The sequence below is a fragment of the Alligator sinensis genome, unplaced genomic scaffold (genome assembly GCF_000455745.1).
Source record: "Alligator sinensis unplaced genomic scaffold, ASM45574v1 scaffold390_1, whole genome shotgun sequence".
NCBI classification, from domain to species: domain Eukaryota; kingdom Metazoa; phylum Chordata; order Crocodylia; family Alligatoridae; genus Alligator; species Alligator sinensis.
The window spans coordinates 328,944-344,672 of NW_005842890.1; the positions used below are offsets into that span (position 1 = coordinate 328,944).

Consider the following 15,729-nt stretch of genomic DNA (forward strand, 5'->3'; position numbering starts at 1 on the left):
GCCAGCGAGCCAATTACTAGCCGCCACGTGTGAATAATTTAGCACTGGCCAATAGCGGGGCACAAATTTGCATCTGAATAGCGGGAACTCTTTGCACCGTGCATTTCTGTGCTGCAAAGAAGAAATGCATCCTGCAAAGGAAACTGCAAATTGGCGGGAACTCTCCTGCACACAGGCTCTTAATTGCAGCAGAACACTCTGCCGTGCAAAGGAGCTCTCATGTGGCCAGGAAATTCCATAGTGCCGAGGCACCAAAAATCACTGGGTTGTGACATTTACAATGCATCTGCTAAAGAAATGAGGTCATGTTAAGACACAAGGATAAAATGAGATTCATAAAAAAAAAATCCTAATTGGACAAATGACCCCATGCTGCTTTCCATTTTGGATGTTAAAACCATACAAACATGAATAAGGAAAAAACCCTTGGCCAAATCAGGATGATGATATATGAATTCTGCATTCTAAAGAATTGCTGAACCCTTGGGGAATTAGGATTTTGAATTTCTTCATCCCACCCAGTTCTAATTCTAATTCAAAAGCATTGTGTTTTCTTGTTCCCTAAAATGGCCAGAACCCTTAACTGTGACCCTAACTGCATTAGGCCAGATGAGTGGGAAATATTATCTTCATGAAGTAACCATTTTTTTCTCCTACTTCCCAAAGATAGGCTATATAAGGTTTCCTGTCTATTAGGTCTTTTCCCATGGTCATTACTATGGTGGGGATAAGGGGAGGATCTGGACTATTACAAATGACTTCTACAAGGGCTTGGCACATGAACATCTGACTACGTAATTTACTTTACTCCCAGTTCACCTCAGTAAAGTGACATTCAATTATTAGAGATCTTTTGCACTGTTTCATATCCCAGTTATTATTTTCCATGTGGGGCACATCTACACTAAAATTAATGCTATTTGGGCTTACTGCATGGTAATTTACTGCACAGTAAACCAGCTCTGAGCAGGCATCAACACATGCAACCATTTCAGAGCAGATTTGCTGCTTATGGAAGTAGCCCACTCCAGGCCTCATCTGGCCCTGCTTCACTCCCCTGCAGTAGTTGGGGGAACTGGAAGCTCTGGCCACAGCTGCCTCGGTGCCAGGGAACTCTTTAAAAGGTAACCCTATGCACTGCTCCATGGCTACCTGCTTTTTTGGCCTGAAGAGGTCTGCAGCATGCTGCCCAACCCTCTACAATGCTATCTGCAGTATGCCTGCCTTATGCTCCCTTCACATCCACCTGGCTCCTGTAAGGCCCTGGAAGCCATTCTGTCCCCTTTGGGTATGACTGAGCCCTCTGTGTGCAGTTCTGTGCCCTGGTACTCTCTGCCAGTTGGTGTGGGACTGCCCCACATTCCCAGCATAGTTCCCAAGGGGAGTTGCAGTCTGGTGGGCTATATCACCTCCACTTGCACTTCCTTTAGCAGGTATCACCTGCCATATTGTCTGCTTTCAAAGTTATGCCTGAGTTTCTGTAGATGCCCCAAGGGGCAGGAACTTTGCTTTGCTTCACCCCCCACACTGGCTTTGCAGATTCCAGGCCACTGGGTCCTTGATATGCTCCAAGCCACTGTCAGAGACTTTTGACAACTGCTCTGGAGCTCAGGGTATGCATGGCGGGGGGGCGGCTAGTATGAGCTAGACTGTACAAGAACTGCCCCAAGTCTACTTTGTGCTGGCTGGGTAAGGGGGCTGTTAGATAGGAGCCAAGCACCGTCTTGGGGATGGGGATGTCAAAGCCATTTGCAGTCACTTATGATGAAGGAGCTGGGAGGTGCTGGAGCCAGCACTGTGCATGTCAGTGCTTTCACTGTTAGGTGAGCAGGAGCACTACGACAGTGGTATACCCCCTGGCATGGGATGCCATACTTTGAAGAGCCAGTCCATTCACAGTGAAAGTGTGGATATACAGCTTGGAGTGTGCATACACCCCTCTGTGCATAGTGGAGAGAACTGGGCTTGATGTAATACCTTTTCCTTTTGTAGGGATTGAACCAGGTGGGGTGGTCCTGAAGCACCCAGACAGCATGGCAGAGATCCAGCCCTCCACCTCAGTGATCCTGCATTGCCACATTGATGGCCATCCGCGGTAAGGAGCCATGCACACTTAGCTAGTGGTGGTGCTGGGCTCTGCCTCTCCCTTCACCTACTTTCTCTCTCTCTCTCTGTCTGTCTCCTGAAGACCCATTAAAGTCTAGGGAAAACTGAAAGGCAGAAATAACACTAATGTTCCTGAACGCTGGGAGAGAAAGTGAATGGCTTCCATGGAGCGGCGTGCGCTGCAGGAGCCGTGTAGGAGAGCAACATAGTAAGGAAGTCCCCACTCATTGGGGACCTCAAGGCCCAGTTACTGGAGTTGCTTGGTGTGCTGCTGTCACCCATGTTGCTTTATGAGATCAGTGTTTGGTTTGTCAGCTTTCATTGGAACAGCTGCATGCGTCACAGCTACATGTCTGCATCCAAGCCAGTGCTACAGACAGAGGGGGCCGCTGAGCGGGCCATTTCCTGGCTGTTTCCCCAGTGCATGGGCTCACAGGCCAGCCCTTCTTGAACTCTGCCTGCTGGTGTATTAACATGTTGGTCTCTGTCTTGTAGCCCGACCTGCCAGTGGTTCCGGGATGGCATACAAATCATAAATGTACATAGCAGCTACTTGATCAGCAACAAGGAGCGGACACTAACTCTACAGAGTGCAAGCCCTGATGACAATGGTGTCTACTACTGCTGTGCACGCAATGCTGTGGGCTTTGTATGTAGCAGGAACAACTTTACGCTCAGTATTATAGGTGAGCAGGGATCTGTCTGGGAGCCTCCTGCTATAGCATCTCAGGGTGGAGGGCAAGGTCTTCTGGTTATTGGTATGTCAGTGGCCTCTTCTTTGATGCTGAAGGACATGAATGAGGCTATGAATTCAAATCTGTTGCGGGAGAGGGGGAGGGAGGGAGGGAGTATCAGGTATTTGTTGACTTCCTTTTACTCTGTAGAACCTCATTAAGGAAGGAGCAGTTGTTACTCAGATGGGTCCTGCCTAGACTAGAAGAAGAAATTATTTACACATGATGATCCCTACCTTAGGGTCCTGCTACACATTAAAATTAAAGCTGAATAGAAGCCAGCTATAGAGTTGTTACTCATTTTCAAGCACAGACTGTGGAGGGCCTTCCATATAAGGAGAGACTAAAGAGGCTAGGCCTGTTCAGTTTAGAAAAGAGATGCCTGAGGGTGGACATGATAAGAGTTTACAGAATACTAAATGGTGGAGAGAAAGTAAATAGGGATTTATTATTTACTATCTCTCACACAAACTAGGAGTCACAAAATGAAACTAGTAGTAAATTTAAAACTAACAAGAAAGTTCTTTTTCATACGGTGTGTAATTAAAGTGTGGAACTCATTGCCACCAGATGTTATGGAAGCTGACAAGTTAGCCAGATTCAAACAGGGATTGAACATATTCTTGGTGGAAAGGTGCATCAGTAGTTATGAGCATGGGAGTTAGAGGTACAGTCTCTGAATCAGAACTTCCTATACCTTAAATGCTGGAGGTTGCAAGTGAGAGAGGAACAGTGGGGAAAAAAACCTGGTCAGTCCCAGGGTCCTGTGGCACAGGATACTGGGCAAGATGAATCTGTAGTCTGTAAAATGCAATTCTTATGTTTTTAACTTTATAGTTGGTTGGCTGTTTTTATAGCTGGATAGTCATTTTTATCATGTGATGATTATTAGAGGTGCACTGATACATCAGTCCATACCAGCATGGATTTGTAGCAGGTAGATAATGCCTGACCAGTCTGGTTTTGTTTTATGACAGGGTCACAAAACGCTTAGACACAGGAGTAGAGGTAGATGTTGTTTTTTTGGATTTTAGCAAGGCCTTTGATATCTCATCTCATTCTCACAAATAAATTAAGAGGCTGTGACTTAGATGTTTACATGGTCCAGTGGGTGGCAAATTGGCTTAGCGCTCGCACCCAGAGAGTGGTATTAGACGGGTCAGTATTGACCTGGAAGGATGTGGGTAGTGTGGTCCCACAGGGTTCGGTCCGTGTATTCTTGTACTCTTCAATATCTTCATCAGTGACTTGGATGTAGGTGCGAAGTGTACTTTGTCCAAGTTTGCGGACAATACTAAATTGTGGAGTGAAGTGCACACTCTGGAGGGTAGGAAGCAATTGCAGTCAGACCTGGACAGGTTAGAAAAGTGGGCAGTACACAATAGGATGCAGTGCAACAAGGACAAGTGCAGAGTGCTGCACCTAGGGCGCAAAAATATCCAGCACACGTACTGGCTAGGAAATGACCCTCTCAGCAGCACAGAAGCGGAAAGGGATCTCAGAGTCATAGTGGACTGAGTCGTCAGTGCGACGAAATCATCAGCAAAGCTAACTGCACTTTATCATGCATCAGCTGATGCAAGACAAATAGAGCCAAGGTGGTGATACCTCCCCTCTATGTGGCATTGGTCAGACTGCAGTTGGAGTACTGCATCCTGTTTTGGGCACCATACTTTAAGAAGGATAACTGCAAGAGGGTCCAGAAGAGGGCCACTTGTGTGGTTAAGGGTTTACAGGCCAAGCCGTATGAGGAGAGACTGAGGGACCTGGACCTCTTCAGCCTCTGCAAGAGAAGGCTAAGAGGTGATCTTGTGGCCGCCTACAAATTCATTAGGGGGATGCAGCAAGGGATTGGAGATGCTCTGTTTAACAGGGTGCCTCTTGAGGTAATAAGGAGCAATGGTCATAAAGTGACAGAGAGCAGATTTAGGCTAGATATCAGGATAAACTTCTTCATGGTAAGGGTGGCCAAAATCTGGAATGGGCTTCCAAGGGAGGTGGTGCTCTCCCCTACCTTGGGGGTCTTTAAGAGTAGGCTGGATAGACATCTGGCTGGGTCATCTCTTTCCTGCCTAGGCAGGGGGTTGGACCCGATGATCTGTCTGAGGTCCCTTGTGACCCTAGCATCTGTGAATCTCTGAATTGTATTGGCACCAATAAAAGGAGAATTGACATGAAAATTATCGGCAATTGACTTTTTGTGGCTCTTGTGGCCAGTAATGCTGCTGACAAATGCCGTGCGTATGTGCATAGCTGCAGCAATCACACAGCCAGCCTGTCAGCTTGGAGAGCAGTGTCCAGCTGGTAGGTTGGTTGGGGTGAAGGGGTGGAAGGGAGGGAAGGGGTGTGGGGGGAGCAGTTCGAAGCCCCCATGGTGAGAGTGGGAGTGGGGCTGGGGCAGGGGTAGGGGCAGGTGCTGCCCAGCCAGGGCAGGGCGTGGGATGGAGTGGCAAGCAGGTCTTCCAGGGGATGCAGGAAGGGAGGAGGATAGCTTGGGGCGGGCAGTGGCAGTGCTGGGAGGGAGGGCTATGGGGGGACCCACCCCATAGCCCCAGTCCCAACACCACTGCCGCCTGCTCTGAGCACAGCCTGGGCAGGAAGAGCCCAGCCCCACCCCCACTGGGAAGAGCCCAGCTCAGCCCCCAGCACCAGCCCACAGTGGCAGCCCGCCCTCCCTCCACACACGGATCTGGGGGCACGCGCCCCCCATACCCCAGCTGGGCAGCACCTGCCCCTGGCCCAGCCCAAGCCCCACTTCCTCCTGCACCACAGGGGCCTTAATCTGTACCCCCATGCCCCTTCCCTTCCCCTGCCCCTTCCCCCCTCAACAGACTTACCAGCCAGACACTGCTTTCCAAGCTGCCGAGCTGCATATCATCAATAAGATATCAGCTGATATGGTTTGTTAATAATCAGCCATCAGTATTGACCCAAAAAATCTTTATCGGTGCACCCCTAATAATTTTGTTCCATGTGTGGCTGGTTTAAATATATTGCAGGTTTTACCAGTTAATTTCATAATATATGTAACGTGTAGCAGGAGTCTTAGAAGCTCCCAACTCTCCATCCCATCACACAAGAAAGTCCTGTTAGCTGGTCACAGCCAGCTCCAATTCCCCAGGGGGCTGAGCTAGCAGGTGTGGTTATTCTGGATATTACCCAAGTGCCTGGGAGCTGTATTTGTGGATCACTGGGTTACGTCCTATACAAGCAGAACAGTGAGACTGTCCCTGCCCCAGGGAACTTGGAGCTACATGCATCAGGCCTACTCCCTGCATCTTTTTTCAGTTAGGGGACATTTTTATCAGTATAGTTACATTGGTCCAGCCCCTTACATGGACACAATTATACTGGTGCTGGTCATGCTGACCAATAGTTTATTTCCCTTCTCCTGCAGGAATAGTTACGCTAGTGTACACATCCTTATGTTGGTATAGCTGTGCCCATGTTAGGGGCTTACATTGCTTTAACTGTTTGGGGTCCAGTTAAATAATGCAGCTTGTATGTGTTTCGGCAAACCCTTGGCTCATCCTCCTTTTCCTGGTTTAGGCCAAGCCATGAAGAATGGCTGTAACTGGCAGAAAAGGGCGATGTGACAGGAAGGGTGTTTGGGAGAAGGTGCTGCTCGCAGCTTGGAAGGGGTAGCAAGCAGTTAGATGGCAAACCTGGCTGTGTTGGCACAAACCTGCACTGTTCATTAGTCCATTGGACAGCAATCTGGGCTTTTCCAAGGGTAGCAGCTGGTAGCAGGTGCCTCCAGGCTTTGCAACACAGTAGCTGTGATGTGTGTCACTCTGCTTATGCTTTCCACCTTATTCAGGGTTTCTAAAGAGGGGTCCAAAACCACCCTGACTGTAGGGTCTCCAGGCTGGGATCTGGTGTGCAGGCCTGTGCCATAACAATCTCCCTGGATGCTGCTTCCTAGCTGTGTGGATTCTCCATTGGTTCTCCATGTCTCTCCAGTATCTTGTGTTTCTTTGGCGATGAACTGGTACACATTGATAATGGAGTTCCAGGGAGAGAGGGGGCACACCAGTCACCCTATTGTTTCCTGTATTCTCCCCATTCCAGACGAGAGTTTCCCCCGCCCGGTAATTGTCCCACAGAACCAGATAGTGAGTAAGAATGAAGAGGCAATGTTTCACTGCCAGTTCACAGCTGTGCCTCCTCCTGCTCAGGAATGGATCTTTGAAGACAACTCTCCCATCACCAACAGAAGCCGGTGAGCATATCCCCAGCACTGGAAATCTTCATGGTCAGATACCCCAAATCAGCAAAAGAGAGCAAATCCGTATCATGTTATCATGGAAATGCTGGAACCTTGGACCAGGGTTGGTTCTGAGGCAGATTCCTAGAGCAGAGGGAGATTTTGCCTGTCAGTTGCCTTGTGACTTTATTTGCAAAGGGCTTTTAACACTGGTTGTTGCTGGTTTCTCTGGCCCAGAAGCAACCTTACTGCGTTTCTCTTCTGTTGTACAAAAGCATCCTCGGTAAAGGGGCAGCTTGGAAGCAGGGTCCAGGTGGAGGGAACTACAAGAACCCCAAGATGCTGGACAAACCTAATACTTCAGAAGCGTAGATACATGAGTTAACAGGAGCGTGGCAGTCAGCCCCAGAATAACCATGGATAATTGTACATGTGGGGGCTGAGCACACACTGAACATAAACCTCCTGGCTTTATATAGATACCACCATTTTTGCTGAGAGCTGATATAAAGGGCTGCCGGAAGAAGCCGTTTGAAGAGCAGGGCAACACATTTTCTTGGTCTTGCAGCTCCCATAAGTATGTTAGAAGTTCTCAAGCGCCACCTGCTGGCAATTTTTCCTTCATTCATGGTGTTAACTTTTCAGCCTGGCTACTTCCCTTGTTGGGGTCTTGGTTATTATTAAACCAAAGCTATGCAGCCTCCAGCCTCCATTGGGAATCCCCCACATCTCTGAGTCTTTCCCAGAGTTTCCTCCTCCCTCACTAGTTCCCCCTCTTCCAGCTGTAGGCTCAAACGTGGTTACACATACATTTTTTGGGTCCTGCTCACATTGCCTAGAATCTCATATTTTGTTTAAAAATAAATAAAAAGTAGGTTCCTCACCTCCCTGAGTGCTCCCCAACTACAAGCTGACGTATTTAGGCCCCCACAAGCTTGTCTCTTGGACAAAAGATCAGTCCTGTGCATTCTGGGAAAACATTAGCCCCTCCTGGACTGCCTCTCCCAGCATTCCCAGCTTTAGAGGCTGAAGTTCTTCCATAGCTGTGTAGATGTGGGACTGGGGGAAGATTCTTCTCCAGAATGCTTCGTGGGAGAAACATCCCTGTGCAGCCACCTCTTGATGGTGCCTCAAGGCTTGATGTGGGAACTTTCTGGTCTTTATGGTGGTGAATCCATGCAGTGACAATTGCTCTGTGCCTCTTTTCCTCGTGACAAAGGGGTCTATGCTTAACTCATTTGCCCAAGCTGGGGCTCAGAGCAGGAATAGGATGATGTTTGCAAAAAATATTGCACTCCCTGGGAGACAGCAGGTCAGGACATAGAGCTAAAGCACTTCCTGTCTGATATAGAAGGGATGGATGGGTGCTTGCAATACCCTACTCTCTCTAACTGTTTTCAAGTTACTCCTAAATCAAGTTGAGCAATTTTGCATTAGTATCTAGAGACACCCATTGACAATGACCTTCCTGTCCTGGCTAGAACATTGTCTCTGCCCCCTGGATGCAGAGGCTGGCTTACCCCCAGTCCTGACCCCAAGTGCCAAGGCAGGGCTCATCCCTGTGTTCCCTGGATGTGATGTGCACCTTCTGTGGTCAGGGCCCCACCGTCTCATACTGGCTGAGGTGGGCCAACCCCAGGTAGGACCTTCTGTTCCTTGTGCCTCATATTTCTGATGCCACTGGATGGGATACAGCAAGGAGAGTGCAGGCTGTGTAGCCTGTTTGTTGGAAGTGTCCATGGGTCCTGTGTGTTTGCCTCTCCTGTATCTGCCCACCACTGACTTCTGTTCCTTCTTTTGTGTACAGGACCACAGTATTTGCCAATGGCTCCTTGCTTATAACACAGGTGAAAGCACGCAGCACAGGGGTCTATAAGTGTGTTGGCCGTGGGCAGAGGGGGAAACCCGTCATCCTGGAGGTGACTCTGAAGTTGGCAGGTAAGGACCAGAGTCTAGGAGCACCTGGCTGGGTGGGTGCTGCTGGGCTTCTGGAATTGCTCTGAGCCAGGCAGGAGTAGGATTGGCCTGGCACTGTGGCATGGGATGAGCAGTTCCCCATGGCCACCAGGCCGGAGAAGAAGACCTATTTGTGCCTTTCTTGTGCTGGAAGCTCTTCTTCACCCACTCATTTCTCTTGGATCTGTCTGGACACTGACAGCAAGCCTCTGAGCCAGTTTTCTGTGGTGTGAAGGCTCAGGCACCCTGTCCCTGCATAGATCCTGGTCAGGGTGTAAGTCATGCCTTCAATGGTTTTTCTCAGAGATTGAGGACATGGAGCCATTCTCCTCAGAGGTTTTCACAGCAGATCAAGAGCATCGTGTGGCCTGCACTGCCCCTCGGGGTGTACCTAAGCCTCATATCTGGTGGGAGAGGAATGGCATGCGCATCCCAACCAGTGGCAGAGTGCACCAGGAGGCTGGGGATCTTGTCTTCACCAGTATTGCCGAAAAAGATGCTGGCATATATACCTGCTATGCAGCGAACAAGGCTGGAGAGAAGAAGCAGAATCTGAACATCACAGTAGCCAGTAAGCAGCTTCCTGTGTGTATGGAGGGTACTGTTCAGGTTTGGTTTGCACTGTGTATGCTGGGGGGGGAAAGGCAGGGGGAGGTCTCACTTGAGGGAGAGGAAGGCCTGGTATCTGCAGGCCTGTGTAGTGAAGCCTGCTCCTAAGTTGTCTGGTTTGACATCCAGATGTTCTTTCCAGATGAGTAAAGGGACATTAGATAGGGTGTGCTTTAGCTCTGGGAGGGGATGGGGCATTTCTTGCTGCTCTCTACACATATTCTTGCCAGCACATAAGAGTAGAGCTAAATGGGCTGGGCTGCAATAGCACTGTGTGTGTAGCAGTCTCTGCAGGGGAGCCCCAATGTGATCAAGCCATTGCAGGGACTGCACACTTGCAGACTGTGATGATGGATGCCATAGATTCTGGAACTGTCTGGTATACTCTTTGGGTCCATGGGCAGCACCAGCAAGAATCCTGTGTCTCCAGTGCAACTGGGGAAAGTGGTGGGCTGTTGGTAGGGCATCCAGAGTAAATCATGTCTCCTTTCCACCCAGCAATACCCAGATGGGTGGAGATGCCCAAGGACAGCCAGCTGGAGGAGAGCAAGCCAGGTTTTCTGCACTGCCTCAGCAAGGCTTCTCTGAAACCCAGGGTCACCTGGTACCGCAATAATGTTTCCATCTCTGAGGTGAGTCCTAGTAATCCTATAATCCTCTGGGGGAGCTGTAGGCTGTTTTAGCACTGTCCATAGCTGCGTGGTGGTAGTGGGGCAGGGGCAGGAGCTGCCTAGCCAGGGCGGTGAATACAACTCCATCAGGAGCAGGATAGAGCCGTGGGTGGCTTGTCTGGGGGGCGGCTCGCTGCTCCAAGCACAGCCCCGGCCCAGCCTACCCACTGGGAAGAGGCCGGTGCTGCCCCTGGCCCCAAGTCCGCAGTGGGCAGCCTGCCGTCACCCAACACACAAATCTGAGGGGGCGCATATCCTCCATGCCTCCTCCAGGGGTATGCACAGTGGAGCAGGCAGCAGCACTGGGATGGGTGGCTATAGGGGGAGAGGCTACGGCAAATTTTAGGGTGGCTATAGCCTACCACATAGCCACCCCTTCCAGCTCAGTCCCCCAGCCAGGAAGAGGCTGGAATAGCCCCTTGCCTGGAGCCTGCCCTCACCCCATGCACAAATCCAGGGGGGCACATGCCTCTCACGCCTCCCCTGGGGGTGCACACAGTGGTGGGGAGCTGTTTCCCCTCCCCATCTCCTTGTACCCCCTGCGGCTCCATCTTGGCCCTGGGGTCACATTCACCGACCTGGCTGGGCAGCACCTTACCTGCCTCTGCCCCACTCCCTTCCTCACCATGGGGGCCTCGATCTGCTCACTCCACGCCCTTTTTCCCCCCATAGATTTACAGGCCAGATGCTGCTCCCCAAGCTGCCGAGCTGCATTCCTAGTCACGTGCATGCTGTGGCTGCGCACATACACACAGCATTTATTGGTGACATTATCGCCTACATCAACCAAAAAAAGCTGCTTGCTGATCATATTAATTTTCCTTTTATCTGTGCTGATCTGATATGCCACCGATATATCAGTGGAGCTCTCCTAACGAGACTCTCCTTTAGGCAGCTACAAAGAGTTCTCTGCCATCTTGGCCTCTCTTATTATTGACCCCGTAACTGGCAGGCCAGTAGAGGGTGCTCCTGCGCTGATCCACCCACCTCACTGTACCTGACCACCTTCCAGGCTCTGAGTGCTTCCCTGGGTGCACCTCTCGTCTGGCCGACCCCCTTCCTGGAGCACACCCACTAGCCTGGGAGTAATGCTGCTTCCACCCAGGGTCTGGACTGATCCTTGCTCTGTGCCCCCTGGGAAACACAGGCCTAGTAGCCCTTGAGGGTACTTGACCCACTTCAAGAACTTGGTGTGCTTCCCTCAGCCTGAAGCACAAATAGTCAGCCTTAGTCAGCCGAATCAAGGGGACCCCAAGGCATAAGTCTCCCACACTAGGTACAAAGTAAATCTTTATTGGTTACAAGGAGTAAGTCTGGAATAGGGTACAGCGTAGAGCAATATCAGAGAAATCCCATAGAGTAAACAGGATGGCTGGGTAGCCTCTGATCGTGCATCTGAGTTACTGAAAGCTATATATTTAGTTAGATCTCAAGTAGCTTACTCACAAGTATCATCCAGAGGCAGATGGAGATTCCCTCTGGAGGCAGGCAGTTCATTGATCATGAGTTTCAAGAGAGACAGCAAGTTTCAGATGGTCCAGCATCTGTCTCTGAGTTTTCATCATGACTACTGCACCTCCTCCTGGGCAGTCCTTAACTTATATAGACCTTATGACCTCATTTACCTGGTCCAATGGAGACCAGCACCTGTTGGCTGCCAGCCAACCAATTTGAAATGGATCACTGGTTGCTGGGTAGACTGGTAGGGTCTCTATCCCCCTCCCAGTCAGGTTGGTATTGCTTAGAACAATAGGGAGCCTAAGCCCCCCCTCATCCAGGTATGTGAGGCCAGTCATGTAGGCAGAGAGAGCAGGTTTCCCCCCCTCCCTCAGGAATGTATCCAGCTCAGGTTACAACTCAGTGTCACCTGACAGGGATGTCTGCCCTCTTCAGGGACCATGTTAATCAAATTGTCACAGAGCAGAGTTTTGGAGAGAGACAGGGATGGTATTCTGCCACAGGTAGGGCTGTAGTGGTTTTGTAGCCATGGTGGCTCAGGGGATATGTGAAAAGTAAGGTTTATTTGGCAGTATCTTTTATTGAACCAACAGCATATTTGGAGAGGTGCTAGCCAAACTTTCAGGCATAAAGTGCCCTTCCTCGGATCTGGGGAAGAAACAGGCTAAATGCCAGATAAAACAATGCAAGAGGCAAAGATTTCTGTGGGTGATACCTTACATTGGACCAGCTTCATGGTTGGGATAAAGTTAAACAAGCTTTCAGTTGCAAAACAATTTTTCATGTCCCTTGCTTTCAAGAGCTTTATGCCAACCATGCAGTTGGTCCAGTAAAAGGTATTGCTCACAGAAGTCCTTGCCTCTTGCATAATTTGTGGACTGTCACAACTACATCACTCCAACAGTAGGTAAAACAGTGACTTTTGTTTCACTCTGTGACTATTCTCAGTGACACTTGAAGATGAGCAAGCAGACAGTCCACTGATGCAGTGAAGAAATTATCAGAAGTAACTACAGAACAAGTAAAAAGCAGCTGAAATGGATACACCCAATTATGTAAAAGGATAAGACCATTCAAAAGAGTAGGGAGCCCTTATTTACCTGTGGAGCACAAAGAGATTAGCAGAGGGGGCAGGTAAATTGTAATAAGCCATAAAACCATCATCTGTGGTAAATCCCTGGTTTTTAACGTCCAGTAAATTTATGAATTTTTGTTCCTAGGCTCTTCTTCTGAAGGTGTTGTGTTGGTTGCCTTCAAGGTCAAGGACCATAAGGTCAGAGGTGGAGTGAGTGGTTGTTCTATGGAAGGTGTTCTCCCACTGGTGATTGGGTGTTTCTGACTCATTATTTTTCTGTGAGAGTTCATTCTGGAGCATAGTGTTTCTTTAGTTGCAACCTTGTAGTTTCCATGAGGCTACTTGGTACATTGGAAGAGGTATATCACATTGTCATAGGCATGTGTAGGATGCAAAGACTCTGATGGTTTCATTGTGGGGTCTGTTGATTATGGTGACTGTGGAGATGTGTTGACGGGTTTTGTATTTGCTGTTTGGTCAGGGTCTTGTTCTGCATGACATTTGGTGATCAACAGAGAATTTGCATGTGATGATGAGCTGGGTGAAGTAGAGGGTTGCTTGAAAGCCAGGAGCAAGGGGATTGGGAATATTATTCCCAAGGTGTAGGATGCAAGTGTAGGATGCAATTGTTTGCTGATCCATACAGGTTCCAGTGTGGGATGAAATATGGCAGCCAGGTGTGTATGGTTAGTGAGGGTTTTCTTTTTTGTATTTTAACAGGTTTGTGCTAAATATTTGGGTGGCTTCTTTAAAGATGTGGTCTGTTTCTTTTTTGGAGTGTCCTTGCTGGGTAAAAGCAATTTTTTGATTGGCAAATTGGGTGTCATGAGCATTTTCAGAGCAGACATGAAGAAATCTGAGGGTCTGGCTATACATTATGACTTCCTCTGTGTGTGTCTGGGAAGATTGCTGGTTTTGTGGAGGCAAGTGTGGGTCAGAGATAAAATATACATACGAGAGGCAAGGATTTTTGTGGGTGATCAGAAGTAACTGACTGAAGTTATTACCCATGAAAATCCTTGCCTCACTCCAGCACTACCAAAATCCATCATCACTCCAGCACTACCAAAAAATAAATAGTTTTTCTTCCAGTGCCATGTTGGATATAGAACAGAGGTGGACAAAATATGGCCCGTGGGCTCGATCCAGCCTTCCAGCTAATTGGATCCGTTCATCCACATATCTCAGAGAAAGCGCAGGTTTGATGGTGCAGTTTTTCAAAAGTGCTTCATCAAGGTGATTCCTAAACAGTCTGGCATATGGGAGTGGGGAGCATTTTTTTGTACCCACAGCTGTGTCCATGGCTTGGCGAAAGCATTGGTTTTTTAAGTTTAAAGTTGTGGATGAAGATTAAATGGATTGAGTTGTACGATCTTTTGAGGTTATAAATCTTAGTCTGTGTATTAACAGGTATTTTAGTTAGACCAGACTGTGATGCCTTCATGGTGCAGGAAACTAGTTAGGCTGTTGAAATTCATGGTCACAAGTATGGTCTTCTTATGGGGAGTGGTTGATGTTGTGTATTTTGTTGAGGAAATCTGTTGTTCCTTGTAGAAAACTTGAATGAGAAGTAGCTTAAGGATGGTTTCTGTGAATGTTGGTAGCTCTTCAGTAAGGGTACCATAATTGGAAATGATGGGTCTGCCAAAATTCCCCTGTTTATGTAACTTAGAGAATTTGTCAGATGTTTCTGAGTTGGGGGAGAGAGGGAGATTATTTTATGTAGGTTTTCTTGAAGCTATCAAGGAAAGGATTTGTTGATGTCTTTGAGTTCAAGAATGGATGTTGGCATGGGGTCCTCCCTTCAGGCCCCATCTCTGTTGGCCTCCACCCTACCCCTTGAGACCCTGCCAGCCCTGCCCTCTACTCCACTTTCCTATGACCCCACCATTTCTGGTCCGTCACTCTGTTCCCTCTAACCCACACTTCCCCACTGCCTCCCTATACCTCATCTGAGTTACCACCTTCCCTGGCACCACCTCTCTCAGCCCTGGCTCTCTTGTGCTCTGCCTCTCTTATCCTGGCTCTGAACTTTGGCTTCTACTTCTCCTGTTCCCTGGCACCAGAGAGCAAGAGCAGACTATAGCAGGGATAGCCTTCCCTCTAATACTTCAGCCAGCCACTGTTTCAGGACTAGTCCCACTAGAGCAGGGGCGGGCAATTATTTCGGCTGCAGGGCCACTTACCAAATTTTGGCAAGCTGTTGAGGGCTGCATGGGTAGCCCTGCCACTTGACAGGTGCCCCACCCCCTGGACGCCATCTTGGGACTGGTGCCCAGCCCCTAACACCTGACCTTTGCCACCAGAAGTCCTTCCCTTTGCCCCCGGCAAGGGGGTTTGTTATCTCATAATCAGAAAAATACCAAATTATATTCTAAAAATCAAACATCTATTACAACATTCATTAATTTGATTTCAAAAAATATTTTTGTCCTGATTTACATGTGTTTGCGTAGTGTACATAGAGGTGATTGCACAATACCTTAAAATGAAGTCTTACTCGTGTATATTGTGAAGGTGGTACGGGGAGTATGGGTGGGCATGTATAGGTGGGGGGCTGTGGGTTTGTGTGGGGGAGGGTGTTTGTGGGGGTGGTTTGTGGAAGGGTAGATAGGTGTGGGGGGTGTGGATTTGGGATAGGGTTCGGGGGTGTGGGTGTGTGTGTATGTGGAGTGAGGGAGCATGTGGGGTTATACGTGGGGTGTGGGTGGGTATGGGGTTTGTGGGGGTTGTGAGTGTGTGGAGGGGAGGGTTGCTGGGGTGTGTGAAGGGGTATGGGTTCAGGGTGTGCATGGGGGGTGTGGGTACATGTGTATGATGGAGTGTGTGTGTGGGACTTGCCCTATAAACATTACACACACACGCACACACTTCCCATTGCTGCTGCAGAGCCCCTGCCAGTGCTCCTCCCAG

At 49.0% G+C, this 15,729-nt stretch overlaps 1 protein-coding gene across 6 annotated transcripts in view; it reads left to right on the forward strand.

The window, feature by feature from the left end:
- The window catches only part of PTK7 (protein tyrosine kinase 7 (inactive)), a 187,375-nt gene that overhangs the window by 150,026 nt on the left and 21,620 nt on the right, over positions 1 to 15,729 (forward strand). For 5 of the 6 annotated variants that reach the window (XM_025192094.1, XM_025192096.1, XM_025192095.1 and 2 more), the window contains 6 exons: positions 1,993 to 2,095; positions 2,602 to 2,792; positions 6,912 to 7,062; positions 8,855 to 8,985; positions 9,308 to 9,574; positions 10,111 to 10,244. In XM_025192094.1, coding sequence (XP_025047879.1) covers positions 1,993 to 2,095; positions 2,602 to 2,792; positions 6,912 to 7,062; positions 8,855 to 8,985; positions 9,308 to 9,574; positions 10,111 to 10,244 — 977 coding nt within the window. Of the gene's footprint in view, positions 1 to 1,992; positions 2,096 to 2,188; positions 2,315 to 2,601; positions 2,793 to 6,911; positions 7,063 to 8,854; positions 8,986 to 9,307; positions 9,575 to 10,110; positions 10,245 to 15,729 lie in introns of all 6 variants that reach the window. The other variant, XM_025192099.1, reaches the window with a different exon arrangement.